The sequence below is a fragment of the Augochlora pura genome, chromosome 7, assembly GCF_028453695.1.
Source record: "Augochlora pura isolate Apur16 chromosome 7, APUR_v2.2.1, whole genome shotgun sequence".
Lineage (NCBI taxonomy): Eukaryota > Metazoa > Arthropoda > Insecta > Hymenoptera > Halictidae > Augochlora > Augochlora pura.
Window position 1 is genome coordinate 39,980,654 of NC_135778.1, and position 16,417 is coordinate 39,997,070.

Here is a 16,417-nt window from a genome sequence, read left to right on the forward strand (position 1 = left end):
ACCGAGCGAAAAGACGTTCGCAATAATTCGCAAGTTCGTCGTCGAATAATTTTTGCTTGAGTCGATATATAGAACTCGCATATAGATATATTTTCGTCTACAGATTACGGACTTGTCAAACCGAGTATCTCTTTACTCCGCAGCGATATTAATTATCAACTTAGATTACTTACCAACCGTGTTTCCCAACTTTCTCTATCGCAATTTATTCATTTGTTCCCTGTTTGCTGAAACAATTGCGTCGTGCCGGTTTCATCTTAATGTAACGTACGACATGTCCAAACGATTCCGCTAGCCCGTTTATTGATCACACGTTTTATAAACAGCTTCATACATATTCAATTCATAATTAATGATTAAATGGTTCAGGAAAATCCGATAATATCGTGCGCATCGTCAATGATGCCGAGATGACGTTATCGGTGCGAGCGAGAAATATTTGTGAAATTCCTTGTTATCGCAGATTTTTAGTGATACCGGGAAATATCGAATGACACGAAGCGCATTTGATTCGTTCCGATGATGCTGCATGTAACAATAGACAAGCCGGGTCAATTCCCAATTCCCTCCACCTTTCACGCCCCGAAGAGATCTATTCCGACGACGCAATATTTATTTACGCGGCGATGCTCGATCGGTAACAGGCAAGTTCTGCCGCAGAAACAAGAGGCAGCCGGGATAAAAATAAAGATCGGCAAACTGACCTGCAGGTGGATGGGCACTTTCTTCACCGGCGTGCTCATCTTCGACCGTATCGTGTCTTTCGGTTTTGCCTCGGAAGAGAAACGAACTTTTCACACGATCCTACTGTTCCGCGACGTGCACTTCGCACTGAGATCCACGAACACTGTCTCTCGCTCGCGGAACAACGCGTATTCGCACGAGAGTCTCTTCTCGGGTGGAAATCAAAAGGCGCAAGATCGAATCGAATCGAACAATCGACTGCGACTGACGCTACGTGTGCGCGTCGCGGACGCGAGAGACGGTGGTAAATTTTCCTCCCTACTCCCTTCGGGTTTAACGGGGGGTGGGGGATCATCCCCACTGAAGATAGCTTGTCACATGTCCTGCGAATTTACAAAGTGCGTGCACAATGTGTACTGCACATACATTGTATTCGGAATTCATCCGAACTTCCTTTCTTATTAACCAATAGATACAATGTTCCCTGAACATATATGTGATTTCGTTGAAAACATTTCATTTAGAATTCACATGGATAACGTAAATAACAATTCAGTTACAGAGATTGCTTCTTACTCGCCGAGAGATTATAAAAATTATCATAAAATCTCTCTTTCTGCTCTATGCGTATATTTATATGTATACAATTATATTTTATACGTATATTATATGTGTACAGTATAAAGTATATTATCAACGAATTTGCGACTCGTTTAACAAATTTGGAAATTCTGTTTCTGTCATAATTAATATGAAAAAAATATTTATGAAGACCGAACGGGTTCCCGCCAAAACGTTGCATCGCCATTTTCGTTTAAACATGGCTATACGACTGCACGTGAAACAGGATATATCTGAAATGAAAGAAAATGTATTACACTTGATGCCGTGTAAAATTGATGGCAATGAGCCTGCGAACGTTTCCACTTGTTTCGAACCTCACATCCGTAAAATTGACGATGAACGTGAGTTTGTCAAATTTCACTTTGTCCACGTAGATGTTGGATTTGCGCATAAAAAAAATAACACCTTTGGAAGCGAAATTGTTTTGAAACATTCAGGAAGATCAATTAACACAATTTAATATTTATATGCCATTCGAATATGTTCGTGTTAAAATCGTACGATATTATTGTAACTTATTTTAGGTTACGATAAAATTTTATTTATTTATAGATTACAATTCCACATTTCGTGGACATCCTCTGCAAGGAAAAAAGGTAACAGTCCCGTCTGGCTACAAAGGCATCACGTTTCGCGAACACAAGAAACCAGAAATGAAAAATGTGGAAAGAAATTTATATTCTACAGGAACATTTTCACACTTCACTTACTGGAATTATGATACACTTCCATCTAAAAATGATGCTCTAGCAGCAGCAATTGATTGGATTGACATAGCTGAAGCAGTAAGTGTCAGATTTAATTAAAACAATTTAATAAAACCTTTTTTGCTTTATATATCAAATTATATACTTTTATTTTAGCTACATTCTACAGAATCGTGATCAAAATAAGAAAACTTGACAGGCGAAACATGGCATTAGGTAATTAAGACTAAACTATTTTTGTATGTTACTATGAAAGGAGGTACAAATAAATATTTTTTTATATTTCATGTATATCATAGTTTATTAATTGTATTTCATATCATGAGCATATATTTTTAGCATACATAACAGACATCTTATATTTTCTTATGAAGTATGTGAACATCGCAAATGATCTTTGGTTTAATTGGGAAAGCTGTTTCAAAAGTGTGTGCAGTCTTTTATAAGATAAATAGTATATTTGTAATTTATTTTCTTATTTTTTTCTTTTTTTTAAATATATAAAATTGCAATAAACATGTAAGCATTTATTGTTTCTTTAGCACAGAAAAATTGTCTTTATTATGTGCGATATTGCTAAACATACTATATGTATTCTTTTAATACTGCTTTTTTATACCATCAAAGATACAGAATGTTAATCTTACATTAATAATCAGTGACATTGCACATAGCTACTTATGTGTGGTCGTGTTTGTATAAAATTCATATAAAATGCATTTCTTGAAACTATGTAAAGTACATTGGCAGTTCTATAGATTTGTAATGATTATTTTTTTTAAGAAATATTGTATACATGCATAGTTCCTACCGACATCTTTATACATGCAAATATATATATATATATATATATAAAAGTTTATATAATTCTGTTCTCATGTACAATGGCAGTGTTGGAAGAGAAAATAATTTTTTAAGTTCAAAGCCACGAAAATATTAATAAAGTCATGATGTATGTTAAAAAAAAAGTATTAAATATGATTAGTATACAAAGTAACATATAATTACTCTAAAATTTCTCTTGCAAAGAAATATATTGGTATAAAAAAATTAAAATAACTTCAAAAAAAGAAGTGTTAAAAATAAAATACTGTTGGTTGATAAATACTTTAGTACAGATACAAAGAAACACTGTACTATAAAATATGCTTTTACTCCTAAAAGTCCTTTGATAAACCTACAAAACCTATGTACAACTGCATTATGACTTTAGTACATAGCTAATCTAAAAATAGGTCCACCATATATCACTTTACTTCAGTTTAGCAAAAGCCCCCGGATATTCCTTTATAAAATTAAGAAGTAAATTTGTGATATTCTGTAGTATTATCAAAGTAAGAGACAAATCGATTATTCTGCCTACTATATGAGAAAACATTTAAAAAAAGGGTTTTTCAGTTCTACTATTACTTTATGTTAGGTTATTATAAATTCTGTATAGTTACTAAAACTATGCGTACATAATAAATAATCTTTTCTACTATTGCACGGTTTTCATTTTGTACCCTGATTTTTAGGTATTTTTTTACCACATTCAAAATTATCCGTTCGCCAAACTAAGCATATATTAAGTTCAAATAAATTAAAATATATGAAACATTATAGATATGGAACTTTCGGAATTATTTTTGTGTAACACAAATTACTTAATAACTCCATGTATTGTCCAAATTCATCACTTTCAGAACCCTGTACCGGAGTTATTAAATTAAACACTACATACTCGTACGAAAATTATCTACAATGTTGGTAATTAAATACTTGAAAAAAATAACTGCGGTATTATCACACAAAATTGTAACAAAAACGATAGAAATTTCAATAATCTCTATACAGCATTTACTTAATTATATTATACATTTACTAAAATTGGAAATCTTTTAACTGTTATGTAAAAATTATTTTAACTTTCGTAATTTTTTTTTATGAAAATGTGCCTAATTCATTTGCCTGTTCTTGATGATATTTATTTTGGTCTTGTTGTTGCTTGATGAAAGCACTCAATCTGTTAAGTAAAAACTGTTTATCGTGACCTTCCAGTACCAATTGATTCTTCAGAACTCTAACCATATGCTGATTTGCTACCGATACCGCATAATAATAATACAAAAGTAGAATAAGAACAAAAAGTGCTGGCACACCGAATCCAGCAGTACTAAGGAAATATAAGATCGATTGAAGCCATTGAGGAAACAGTGAGAATGTTACGATTAATAATTCCCATACGGATCTGAGACCTCTAAACGGGCCACAGGATTTTGACGGCATTATTTCTGCAATTGAATAACCAATTGGAACTGTAGATAAAATAAAAGAAATTAATAGAATAAACATGAAAAGTGAATTAGATTTACTTGCTCTGTAAATTTTACTTGACGGTATACTGTTTACCAAGCAAGCGAACTTTTTAATATAGAATAATACAAATGTACCAAATACTGCAACCAATGGCAATAAGGGTGCAAAAAAGCAACCAAGCCAACAGATTGTTTGTAAATAAACTACATCTAACACGTGTTTTGGTAAATCGAATTCTTGCTCACCAAAAAATCGTAGCACTTTATTTTCCGTGTGCTTTGCTATTAACGATCTGGGAAAATTAATGAAAAATGTTAGGATAAACTGAAGAAGAATATCAGTTATGTAGAGCTTAAAAAATTGTTGCCCCACAAATGTTTCCCAACATAATGGCCGACGATGACTAGTACATTCGTTCTCCGATACATCGGATGTAATTATTCTGTAAAATGACGTAAGTAATACGGCGAGAGAAGAAAGCCGTAGGAATACTGTTCTGAGAAGTGTTATACGCACAACGAACGATGGACTGTAATTTTCTAAAGTAACCAAGTACCGAAATAAAAACGGTACAGTAAGATTTAGAGCAACAATACAAACGTATGGAAGAAACTCGAGGAATAACATGACCAGTTGCGTTAATATAAATTTTTCTTCTGGGTTCTCAACCGGATGCTTTGAAACGTGATCGAAAGAAAATTCGAACACATAGTAAATGAATGTACCACAGCCGCATAATATTGTGAAAACTATTAAATTAACAAATAAGCGCATGAGAAAAAATTTTGTTTTTTCCTCCCTCGTTCGATTTTGTCTTTCTTCTTCCATTCTTTCAGTTTCTAGGAATGCTTTCATCTCATTATATAGTGCTTTATGCTTCACAGCTGCAGACTTATCATTATGTATACAATAGTCCCAGCCTCCAAAAACTAAATTACAATACTGATAGAATTGACCTTCGTTTTCAATAACTCTCTGTTTGAAGCCTTTAGCGGCTGACTTAACGATGGCAACCAAACTAAAGATAAATATACCAATGGTAGTACAAATATATGATAAAGGCAAATTATAAAGAATACCGGCGGTATCGTAACTCATACGACTGTATGCGCCATAAAATAATAAAGTGTATTCTAAAATGCCGGTGCCCTGTACAAAATCTAGTATATCATTACTTTCTTGAGTTATATTCCAATATAACTCTGAGCAACAAGATATACTGTGGCTACTATTAGAATTTATGCATAATTCTTTCTCTGACGCGTCAAATGCTATTGCAGGTAATGCAACAAATAAGAACATAAGTAAAAATAATGTAATATTGAGATACATCAACCATTTGATGAATAAAAAGTATGCTACTATGCCCATTCCGAAATTTCCACCGATTGTTTTCAGACTCTCGTTCCATAATTCCATTTTCGAATATGCTTCCTTCATTCTGATACGAAATTGTTGCCAAGCTTTTCTTCGTTGCCATTTCAGTTGTTCGAAACCTTGCAACCTTAATTTTGTAGCGCTCTGAAATTCATATACATATGCATAAATGAAATATTTTCATTAATTAAATCATAACATTGCATCGTATACCTGTAGTTGATTCTTTAATTGTATCTTTTGTGTCATACATATGGGCATAGCTTTAATTTGCATTATTTCTTCCCATGTTCGCTCTTCATTTGATAAATTCTCTGATAAATCTGGTAACATAGATACTGCTACATCGTGAACATTTGTTGACATACGTCTTGACGTAGTCGTACCACGAGATCTTGTACTAGTGTGTCTCCTCAGTGTTGTTTTTGTATCATTACGTATTCGTTTGGCAGTAGCTATTATAAAATAACATCAAATGTATACCAGTTTGTTTTAGTTATAACACATATAGAATATCGAAACACTCACCAACACGAGACTTTTTACTTGGTAATAAAGTGGCTATATGGGAAGGATCCCTTTGTAGAACTTGCTGTAAGTCAGCTTCAATCGCTGCGGGATACCGTTCCTGATAAAATTCAGCACCTGCTTCTTCCCATCCCTGTCCTCTATCACAAGCACGTTTCTTTCTCTCTCCGCCTGACATCCTTCTTCTCTTTGGCAGTGATCGTAATTTATAAACGTAACAACGTTCCAAAGCTTTATAAGTAAAATTTAAACAGAAAAAATTGTTTTCAAACACATCCCAATGGAACAAACGAATTCACAGACGTTTACGATATGTAAAATCTTTGATTATGTACACATTAATTATTATTTCGTATGTTTGTAAACAGAATTTAGATTAATTGTTGTAAGGAAAAAAACAACATTAATAATAAATTGATGCGTTTTTACGTCATACAACACGTACCTTAGATAAATCAGTCAATCAAATGTTTCGTAAATGTGTCATTGCTCAATGAGGTCTTCCCACTACACAAATCAATAAAAATTATTATAAAAAATAGCACTCTAATGGCAAAAACACTCGCGTTTAAAACTCCAATGGCACTGTACACTGTATAGTTTTGTAAACTGTGACGTAGTTGCGCGAAATGTTTGACTGGTATCAAATGGTATGCAAGACTGAATCACATCAATCTGTGTTTTATACTTTCGAAAAACAATGAATGGGATTCTTGAAAATAGATAAACCGAGATAAATGCGATGAATCATTAGCAAGCACACCTATTGGCATCTTGTTTTTTTCGTATATCACATTCGTTGTATTCTGTTACAGGCGACTGATAAGAGAACAATGGATCATAAACCAAGAGGAGTGTAGAAAGGTAGTCACCTAGTTATGAAAAAAGAGTGAATGAAAAGATTAAGTTTTGCGCAAATAGTTTTATTGAATTCTTAGCGTCTTTCAGTTTTAATAATCGATTCAATGAAAAAGATTATTAAAAAAACTTGACCTACAACATTTTTTCGAGATTCCATGAACACATAAATGCATAAATATTAATAATTATGTGTGTAACTACATGCATTGAGTGATACATTTCATAATATTAAATTAAATAAATTAATTTCACAATTCTTCAAATACATCATATTGTTGAATTTAAAGAAATTCAATTCGATTAGATACAAGTTCATATTTACAAAATTCAAATACAAATACATTGTGCAAAAAAAATACTTCACAAGTATAAAGCATTGCAAATATATACATAACGATTATTCAAATTTCTACATAGTAAACGATTCCGGTGAACCAAATCAGTAATATCGAAATTTTTAATTTATTTAAAAATTGGTATTAATTCTTTTAAATATTTATATTTTACACGGCATTTGAAAATTTAACTTGAAATGTATAAACAATTAAACACAATTCTATGTAGATTACTGATATTGATTATTAGGCTTTGTTTTATGCAGATATTATTAATGCTATGTATTGTGATAATGCAATAATAATATTTTACATAAAATATTTTAGTAATGTTGACCACCGCCGCCCCTACGCTGATAATTGTCTGTGCTAGAATTGTTTCCTCTACTCCACCCTCCTTGAACTCTACCTCCTCTGCCACCCCTACCACCGCCTCTTTGATATTGTTGTCCACCTTTGTCAGATTGAGAATTATTGCTGTTGTATCCTGCACGAGATCCATATCCTGTACGTGAAAATTTGAAACAATCACGTTATTAATATAAATTACTTATAACTCTGGGTCTTCTATTACCTCCTTCTCTGTTGTCTCCACTGTAACTATTTCCTCCATACCCTCCACCTTGATTTCCTCCATACCCTCCTCCTTGGTTGCCTCCATACCCTCCTCCTTGGTTGCCTCCATACCCTCCTCCTTGGTTTCCTCCATACCCTCCTCCTTGATTTCCTCCATACCCACCTCCTTGATTACCTCCATATCCTCCACCTTGGTTTCCTCCATAACCACTTCCTTGATTTCCTCCATATCCTCCACTTTGGTTGCCACCATATCCTCCTCCTTGATTTCCTCCGTAACCACCTCCTTGTCCTCCTCCATATCCACCACTTTGGCCACTGCTGTACCCTCCCCCTTGTTTTCCACCATAACCACCGCCTTGGTTTCCAAATCCACTATTACTAGAGGAATAATTAGAACCCTGACTTCCTCTATTATCGCTAGAAAACGAGGTGTTGGAGCCACCACGACCTCCTCTATTATCGCTAGAAAACGAGGTGTTGGAGCCACCACGACCTCCTCTATTATCGCTAGAAAACGAGGTGTTAGAACCACCACGACCTCCTCTATTATATCCCCCTCCTCCTTGGCCACCGCTATATTAGAAACATTGTATAATTGTATATATTTGTTGTGAATCATTTTGTCTGAAATTACGCTTATTAATTTTAACTAACCGAGAAGTTGAAGGTCCTGGTACTCTATCTTTTTGCCATGGTGGCATTTCTGGTGGTGGTGGCTCTTGTTCATACGGTCTTCCACCTCTATCTGGTACAGCGCCGATAATAACAGAGTTAATATTACTTTTGGTATTTTTCCTAACGCTTGCGCTACTTGTTTTCTCCATCAACGCAATATCATCTCTGGTTGCTAACAAATCGGCAAACGTAACATCGGGCTCCGCACTTAAAAACTTTCTAGTATCCTCGTATCGTTTATTTAATTCCGCTTCTTGAGATTTTATCCTGTCCGACCACTACGCACGAAAATTACATATTTATAATACTTATGAGGTATAAGTATTCTTAATAGATTTAGATAATGCCGATCGTTATACTTACTAGAAAAGACTGTACCGTTACGTCAAGACGTTTAAGTAACATATCACGACGTAATCTATATTCGTCGTGCAATTCTTGTTGAATATGTTGTAAATCTTTCCATTCCTTCTCAGTAAAACCACTAGTAATTAATGGTTGGCCTATGAGTTCAGGAGGAACTGCCTTTAATGCAGCTTTCAATGTGTTTTCTAATCTCGCAAATAGTTTAGCAGGGGTAATATCATCTGGTGGTTTCTCAAAATTTAACGCTATTACCATGTCTTTCAAATCTTTGGCTGTATCACTTTCTTCCTATAGTGCATATCAAATTTTTTTAATAGTTAACGATAATTAAACTCTCATTTCGGGCTTACTTTTCTAATAAAAACTTACAACATGAACATCCGTAGAAGACAAGTTTTGAAGCCTTTTATATTCCAATAATCTAGAAGCCTTCAATTCTGCTCCCAAAAAATCTAACAAAATATACCTATCTTGTTGAGTCGATAATCGTGTATTAATATTACCAGATATCAGTCGTTCGTTTATACATCCTAATTCTTTGAGAAAACAACTCAGTTCTAATAAAAAAGAGCTAGAGTCATCCGCGGACGCTATCGCATGGACAGTCTCGTCCATCTCATTAAGTATTGTTATTTCATCCGCCAGCCATGCAACAAGTTTTGTGAATTCTGGCGATTTTGGGCCTAGTTTTAACGCTTCCATAAATTTATTAGATTCTGTTAGCTCTCCATTATACCTAAATAGCGCATAATGCATCAGATAGTTAAATGTTGTATTTGAAAAATAATTGTTAAATAGTTTCTTAGTTTTAAATATTTTATTTAACTTAAATACAATTATCTAACCGACAAAAATTTTTTTTAAACATTGTACAGAATTACATACATCAATGCCTGATAACCTCTAAATTGCTTACCCGAGTTTCTGTATTCTTTCCAGTAATTTCAACTCCATTGTAAAAAAAACCTTAATTAACAAAATGTTTCGATTATTAGCAATTACAGAATTCACGGTGAACGTATAAATAAACTATATTTACAGTAAAAATAGGAACAATCTGAATGGAGTAAGTTAGCTTGCCGTATGTACTGTCACAGTACTTACACGACGTCCAACTGAATTCTGTGCTGTGCTGTGATTGGCTGACAATTCAGAACTGAATACAGTAATGGATCCTACTCCTGTACAATTTTCGTACTCCCTAAACTGGCTCGCAACGTCCTCATCATTTTCCTCAGACATGAAAAATTTTATCAATAAAAATTTCGAAAGAAACTTTAATTAATTCGAATTCGATAATTCTATAGAGCTAATGATTATGAAGTAATGTTGGAGTGAAGTATTTTTTTAAAATAGTAAATAGACTATAAATATTCATCCTAATATAAATGTTATGCATAGAACATTTTATTTCTTAACATATCCCAATGTCTATTGAATATCCTTCGCAAACACGTTTTCGAAAATCCTACGAGGTAACAGATTTTATTATTTGAAGGTTCTATGAAAAGCGAATTTCGCGCCGCGTGTTTCAGATAGAGCGCCAGACGCGCAGATGTGCGATAAGAACGAAACGCGCAAGAAGGGTAAAGCGAGGCGTCCTAGGTTTCTCGTACGTGCGGGCATTCACCATAGAGCTTGCTGGATTCGTTGTCTCTCATTCCCTCTTTAAAGTAACTGCGCAAAAGTTAATGCGCAGTAAACTGGTGGGGGGATAAAAGGGCTCTTGAATCGGGAGAAGAAAAAGCTCTTGAATTGGGGGGGGGGGAGACTGGATACGATACTACTCACGTATCGTGTTTTGAATGTTTACATACGTATTCACGCATGTATAAGATATAACATGAGAATGTACATTTTCCAAGGAAATAATATCGCGATATTAATATAGACATGTATGTAAAAATAATAAGTATATGAAGATAAATAGCTTATCATCTATCGCGTTAGGTAATATGAAATAATATTACACCAGGATTATAAAAGTAAAAATATTTAGATTTTTAGTGTATTACATATTACATGTATCATACTTACAGAGTTAATCTTAAAATGATTAATAATTAACATTACAATTGTTATATACAATACATTGATACCAAAGTGATCATGGCAAATATTATTTTAAAATTATCTTACGAGCAATGATTGCCATTTGGATCAAATAATTTATTAATACTGGCATAACATTAAATGTCGATGACTCCTATTTATTATTGCCAGTAATTATGCATTTATATATTTCCACTATTATACAGTATAGTTTATTTATACAATATTAACTAATCATGACAATATGATATAATTTTCGGTTCGAACAAATTTCACCGAATTTTACACTTGAAATTAAGTACACGGAAAGACGGAAAATGATTAAGATCTTCTTGAATTCTCACTTTAAGAACAAAGTGAAATAAATTTATTTATTATTTTGATTTTACTAATCGTAAAATTAAATACTTTACTAATGCCTCCGGCATAAAATTAAGAAGTCGATTTTATATTTGAATGCACTAGTGGAGAACTTCTTAAGCATTGTATTTTTAAAATAATTTTTAAGAAATACTACACGACATATTTCCATAAATGAAATAAAACAAAATGTACACAAATATCTATTAAATACATAAAATCGTGTACATAGTCAAAACTCTATTTGACTGGCAAATTGTACATTCGGCTGGATGTATACATATAAATATTATTCTAATAGTATACATGTAAATTTATTTCCAATGGTGCTTTGGCAAATTGATATTCGTAGCACCATAAAAGTAGAATTTCATTGCGAAGCATGTAATTTTAGCTATCCTTTGTACTACTTTCAATCCACTTATACTTCAACCATGAAATGCAAAATGTTAATTTTCCTGTAAAAATTCAGCGGTATTCTCGAACGAAATTTTTGCTAAGCACAATAAATAAAAATATTTTCATTTCATTCTTCTAATATTAATCTAGGATATTTAAGATCGCCCAAGTCAGTGGCTCAATTCAGTCGTCTTTTTAAAAAGATGAAGTTAATAAGTCTGTACAATTTTGTAGTTACTTCTGGCTAATAAAACGAGCCAGGTGGAAAATTTCATTTATTCTTACAGTTTGTACACATCGATCTAGTATATCTGAGTTTCAAATTTCACACTTATCATACAATCGAAATAATTAATTCTCTATATTGCCTTCATAGAAGGACTCACATTTTTCTAACAGACGTAGAACTGGATTTATATTATAAGGAAACAAAGCTTTAGATACTAATCTATCGATCGCTAAACGAAGTCTTATCAATATTGTCATGGTATCATCTAACTCTCGACCGCAACAAGAAACAAACTCTGTCCAATTTCGTTTAATATACTTCAAAAATCTCAATAAGTATAATAAGAAACACGTTTCATTACTAACAAGTAAATCTAACAGAACATCCGGGTCATGTGATACAGCATGTATAAACTGTATGAACGTTAAAGTTGGACTAAGCATATGACCAAGGTCATTTTGCGGCGGTCCTCTATAGAAAAGACCGACCGCCACGTCTAAGCAACAAACCATGCCCTCGATAAGAAAATCATCTTGGTCATGAAACATTTGCACAACCCATTGCGACAAAGGCATCTCGGGGTGAAACGGCATCAGAGTTTTTATACATTGATCCAGTTGACGTAAAACTTCTCTTATACTTCTTTCGATAACTGCCATATCAGCGTCAAGATCTTCAGCTTCGGAACCCAAAGAAGAGTCACTGGAATCGCTACGTGTCTCTTTAACAGTCACAGCAACACTTTTTAAAACTAACAACACTATCTTTTGTAATAGGGGACGATCACCTTCTCCGGAACCACCTCCGAATCTTCCTGAACCATGCCGATACGGCAAAGCGTCTAATAATCTCCAATCTTTTACAGCACGTACGATAAAGTGTGCAAGAGAGCAGGGCTCATCTGGTAGTACATCTTGTAATGCCAAAGTGCTTCCGTAACATAATACTTCATTAAATAATCCAAGAAGATGTCTCCAGATTACACCAGGAACATTGGCGTTTAAAAGTACAACCAAGTTGTCTAATTGCGAATAAAAGAGTTTGGTGTCGATGACGGACAAGTTAGCTTTTACAGAAATAATTGATTCCCACAAATCAAGGAATGTGATAACAACTGACTCGTGTTGAGGCGTATACGAACTAAGAATGGCATCAAATTTCGATACTAATATAGTCCATTTAGACTCTAAAGCTTTAACACACATCGCTTTTACAGGTGTACTATCAAAACTTTCCGCATCTGAAATTGTTATGGTATTACAATAATGTGGATGCATCGCGATCTCCGTATCCTCGAGAGGATGAATACTGCAGTCTTTATGTTCTACAACTCTTTTTACAACATCCAAAGTAAATAACATTTGACTTGGAGAATGAGTATTTACTAAAGACTGTGTTAATCTCTCTAACCATGCCGTATCAATATTTTCCTTTGTAACAATAAAAAACGCGGCAAGAACTCTACTAGCAGAAAATGATATGAATTTGTTTGTTGTACAGGATAGGTCAATCAATTGATCTATAATGCCATGCTCGTTTCGCGCCAGCGCATAACAAACATCTACCACTCTGCTGCACATAACACCTCTTGTGTTTTGTTTTATAGCCAAATCGAACAGTAATTGTAAAGCACTTATAAACTCTAAGATCTGATCAGTTCCCCACTCCGATAACAGCGAAGATCGATACGTGCCATCAGAATCTTCCACTGTCGCACTTGTGAAAGGTTTGCGCAAACTGCTCTCCGGTATGTTGCACAAGCATTGCGCTAGCAGACTATTTTGTAGCTGTTCAATATCCGATAACGTGTCCCTTTCAACATCATTGTTCTCGATACGCTGCTTCTTCTTTGCTGGCTCCTCCATTGTGTTGCTAGGAGGACAATAATAATAGTGCCAAAGCACCATTAGCAGCACTATTCTTGCTGCTTTTCCTTCTCGGTCCAAAATGATCTTTCATCAGGTAATCTTCATAATATATAAAATGTTCCAAGGAACAAAACACCATATAAATAATGGTTGAAATATAGCAAACATTAGCTTCTTGTGTACCTAGAAAAATAAACAAAGATTGCATTAGTCACAAAGCATACCTGTATTAACAATGTAAAAGAAACAAAAATAAAATCTGATAAGTATTGTACTTTCTTTATTATACAAATCAATTTATACCGTGTAATACTTCTAAGCAATTTATACTATTGGTGAAAGTAATAATTTGGTTAAAATTCATTACATTCGATTTACATACATGTATTCATTGAGAATTATAAATAAAAAGGTATTTCTGCAAATGTATGTATCATTGATCAAATTTAATTATTGTAAAAATATTAACTATATTTTGAATATAAATTATTTAATGACATTATGCATGATAGAAAACAAACTTAAAAATGTGTTCTTGAAACAATACATTTAACATAAAAATACAGTGATCACTCAAACAGGTGATAAACAAATAGAACGTGATATTAAAACTTACAACAATAATCGGTTCTTCTTTTTACTGATGTTTTCAAATATTTGTGAATTCCAACACCTTGTAAATATATATACGTAATAAATGTGTGTGTATATGTTTACATATTCTTTCGTACAACGATGTGTATACGTTTATTTTTTTTTTCCTTGACGATTAATTAAACAATTAACGCGCAGCATCCATTTAACAGGTTAAAATTACATTTCTCCACGGACACATTCGTGAAATGCTAACTGTGAAAGAGTTTAATACAGGTTGCACATGTAATATGTAAACCGACGCTTGCTGATACATGAATATACACAGAAAATGATTCTTTACCGATCACTTCGGGGACAGTTAAACGTATCAGCGGTATGTTTGGCAGCACTTTTTTCAAATTACACCGTGCCTCGCTATTTTAACAGTGTAAATATATTATTGTTTGTGCCCAAAGAATTTCTTTTGACTAGGAAGTGACAGAGCACTCGTCTACTTTGCTCTGTTGCCACGTATACATGCTACCGAGTAAAAATAAGAATTACGGTTTTATATCATTTAACCGTGTACGCATCCCCGTAAAATAGTTCATATCTTATGTCAAGTGGTAAAATGTTAACCTGATAGCGCATATGACACGAATTCTTCGTGTTTATTACGTATTTTTCCGATGGCATCATGCAGAGCTGCGTAACACAGTAGCTCCTCCTCGCACATTCCACAATATACTGAGTGCGAATAATGCGAATTACTTAAATAATTGCGTTCAAATTGCGATCGAAACTTCTGAAATATTCATCGAACGGCATTTCTATAGTTTTTCATAATAAAAGTGATCGAAATCGAAAAATCGTACAATAAATAGACGAGATGATCGGCAACTCTGCATCGATTGCAGCGCTCCGGCATTTATGCGTATGTACATTATTCCTATTTGTTGTAATATTTATATTATAACGATTTACGAATATGAACTATAAATTTTAGATCTAACATTTTCTTAGAAATAAACAAGTCGACCGTTGTAAAATTTACCAAACGGTTTTATTACTGTTCTAACAATTCATTTTTATGCCATCAATTATACATTATGCAGCCAAATTTACGTTTTCAACGCAAAAATCTTATGGAAGCACATATGTACGTATGAGGTGTGAGAATTTGTTATAATACATAGAGCAATATGTATTATAATATGTTATTACACATTATACGTATATAATTGATGTTGGAGTCGCGCAATTGGTTTCAGCATTGAATAAGTGGAATATATGTAAATTGTTCAATTTAAGATTAGAGAAAATCATAATGTAATAATGGCGGCGCGTCTGATTAAGTGATGGTTTTCTCATTGGTCTATTTTGCCTAGGGCAGACCATACATATTTATATATACATATATATGTATATATATATATATACATGCATGCTGTACCCAACTTTAAGTCGAAAGATACCTAACTCGACCAATGATCGATCAAAATTTGATGTACAGTAAATTTCAGAAAAAAATTCTTACCGATATTTTCAGTTTAACATCTAAATGATGAAACTGAAATCTTCACCATATTTAGTTAGTTTACTACTTAAATAGAAAATAATACAGACTATGATTGTATCACTCAAGAATAACCTTCCTCTGACAAATTCATAGTGCCATGACTTGTTCGTAATGTTTACGTTTTTTAATGTTACGTGGATTTATTGTTCTTCTCTAATATTAAGATAAACAAAAATATACATATATCGTATATATTGTTATACGTACATACATGCGTACTACAAAATAGAGAATCATATGTATTGATTTGTGCTGCATGACTTTCATGTTTTGTACGTTTTTATTGTGACATTCGTACAAGTATTCACGAATGAACATAT

General features: G+C 33.3%; 5 protein-coding genes across 11 annotated transcripts in view; 1 reads left to right on the top strand and 4 right to left on the bottom strand.

Moving 5' to 3' along the window:
- The window catches only part of Crmp (Collapsin Response Mediator Protein), a 32,307-nt gene extending 31,345 nt beyond the window's left edge, over positions 1–962 (bottom strand). For 2 of the 3 annotated variants that reach the window (XM_078187128.1, XM_078187127.1), the window contains exon 1: positions 705–961. In XM_078187128.1, the coding sequence (XP_078043254.1) occupies positions 705–743 (39 nt within the window). In that variant the 5' untranslated portion in view covers positions 744–961. Of the gene's footprint in view, positions 1–704 lie in introns of all 3 variants that reach the window. The other variant, XM_078187129.1, reaches the window with a different exon arrangement.
- A 506-nt stretch (positions 963–1,468) lies between these two features.
- LOC144472591 (ribonuclease H2 subunit C) lies at positions 1,469–7,159 on the top strand. 3 transcript variants are annotated; one of them, XM_078185810.1, is made up of 4 exons: positions 1,469–1,649; positions 1,861–2,093; positions 2,172–2,231; positions 7,034–7,159. In XM_078185810.1, exons 1-3 carry the CDS (start codon positions 1,505–1,507, stop codon positions 2,190–2,192), a joined length of 399 nt encoding a protein of 132 aa, XP_078041936.1. In that variant the 5' UTR covers positions 1,469–1,504; the 3' UTR covers positions 2,193–2,231; positions 7,034–7,159. The 3 variants fall into 3 exon arrangements, with proteins under 3 accessions (XP_078041936.1, XP_078041935.1, XP_078041934.1); XM_078185809.1 differs by lacking the exon at positions 7,034–7,159 and adding an exon at positions 2,355–2,489; XM_078185808.1 differs by lacking the exon at positions 7,034–7,159 and having other exon boundaries at positions 2,172–2,306.
- On the bottom strand, positions 2,833–6,965 carry LOC144472589 (transmembrane channel-like protein 7). The gene is made up of 4 exons (XM_078185804.1): positions 6,664–6,965; positions 6,219–6,449; positions 5,904–6,145; positions 2,833–5,834 (listed from the first exon to the last, which is right to left on the bottom strand). The coding sequence occupies exons 2-4, from the start codon at positions 6,394–6,396 to the stop codon at positions 3,939–3,941; spliced, it is 2,316 nt and encodes a 771-aa protein (XP_078041930.1). The 5' UTR covers positions 6,397–6,449; positions 6,664–6,965; the 3' UTR covers positions 2,833–3,938.
- A 41-nt stretch (positions 7,160–7,200) lies between the features above and the next one.
- Positions 7,201–10,195, bottom strand: LOC144472590 (protein FAM98A). 2 transcript variants are annotated; one of them, XM_078185806.1, is made up of 7 exons: positions 10,139–10,195; positions 9,951–10,000; positions 9,404–9,770; positions 9,032–9,322; positions 8,648–8,946; positions 7,989–8,566; positions 7,201–7,919 (listed from the first exon to the last, which is right to left on the bottom strand). In XM_078185806.1, exons 2-7 carry the CDS (start codon positions 9,986–9,988, stop codon positions 7,738–7,740), a joined length of 1,755 nt encoding a protein of 584 aa, XP_078041932.1. In that variant the 5' UTR covers positions 9,989–10,000; positions 10,139–10,195; the 3' UTR covers positions 7,201–7,737. The 2 variants fall into 2 exon arrangements, with proteins under 2 accessions (XP_078041932.1, XP_078041931.1); XM_078185805.1 differs by having other exon boundaries at positions 10,074–10,148.
- Positions 10,196–11,046: 851 nt separating this feature from the next.
- Positions 11,047–15,267, bottom strand: Lin (protein lines homolog). Of its 2 annotated transcripts, none has more exons than XM_078186607.1 (3): positions 15,158–15,267; positions 14,559–15,058; positions 11,047–14,125 (listed from the first exon to the last, which is right to left on the bottom strand). In XM_078186607.1, the coding sequence occupies exon 3, from the start codon at positions 13,979–13,981 to the stop codon at positions 12,197–12,199; it is 1,785 nt and encodes a 594-aa protein (XP_078042733.1). In that variant the 5' UTR covers positions 13,982–14,125; positions 14,559–15,058; positions 15,158–15,267; the 3' UTR covers positions 11,047–12,196. The 2 variants fall into 2 exon arrangements, with proteins under 2 accessions (XP_078042733.1, XP_078042732.1); XM_078186606.1 differs by having other exon boundaries at positions 14,559–14,791; positions 14,880–15,261.
- Positions 15,268–16,417: the final 1,150 nt, after the last annotated feature.

What these genes read in the sequence shown, in the direction of transcription:
- LOC144472591 (XM_078185810.1), top strand. Translation starts at nt 1,505, where the DNA reads ATGGCTATACGACTGCACGTGAAACAGGATATATCTGAAATGAAAGAA. An exon ending in CCGTAAAATTGACGATGAAC is followed by an intron (nt 1,650 to 1,860) that starts GTGAGTTTGTCA and finishes ATTTATTTATAG; the next exon opens with ATTACAATTCCACATTTCGT. An exon ending in GGATTGACATAGCTGAAGCA is followed by an intron (nt 2,094 to 2,171) that starts GTAAGTGTCAGA and finishes CTTTTATTTTAG; the next exon opens with CTACATTCTACAGAATCGTG.
- LOC144472589 (XM_078185804.1), bottom strand. Translation starts at nt 6,396, where the DNA reads ATGTCAGGCGGAGAGAGAAAGAAACGTGCTTGTGATAGAGGACAGGGA. An exon ending in AAGTAAAAAGTCTCGTGTTG is followed by an intron (nt 6,146 to 6,218) that starts GTGAGTGTTTCG and finishes ATTTTATAATAG; the next exon opens with CTACTGCCAAACGAATACGT. An exon ending in AATTAAAGAATCAACTACAG is followed by an intron (nt 5,835 to 5,903) that starts GTATACGATGCA and finishes TATGAATTTCAG; the next exon opens with AGCGCTACAAAATTAAGGTT.
- LOC144472590 (XM_078185806.1), bottom strand. Translation starts at nt 9,988, where the DNA reads ATGGAGTTGAAATTACTGGAAAGAATACAGAAACTCGG. An exon ending in GAAAGAATACAGAAACTCGG is followed by an intron (nt 9,771 to 9,950) that starts GTAAGCAATTTA and finishes TGCGCTATTTAG; the next exon opens with GTATAATGGAGAGCTAACAG. An exon ending in TGGAGACAACAGAGAAGGAG is followed by an intron (nt 7,920 to 7,988) that starts GTAATAGAAGAC and finishes TTTCACGTACAG; the next exon opens with GATATGGATCTCGTGCAGGA.
- Lin (XM_078186607.1), bottom strand. Translation starts at nt 13,981, where the DNA reads ATGGTGCTTTGGCACTATTATTATTGTCCTCCTAGCAACACAATGGAG.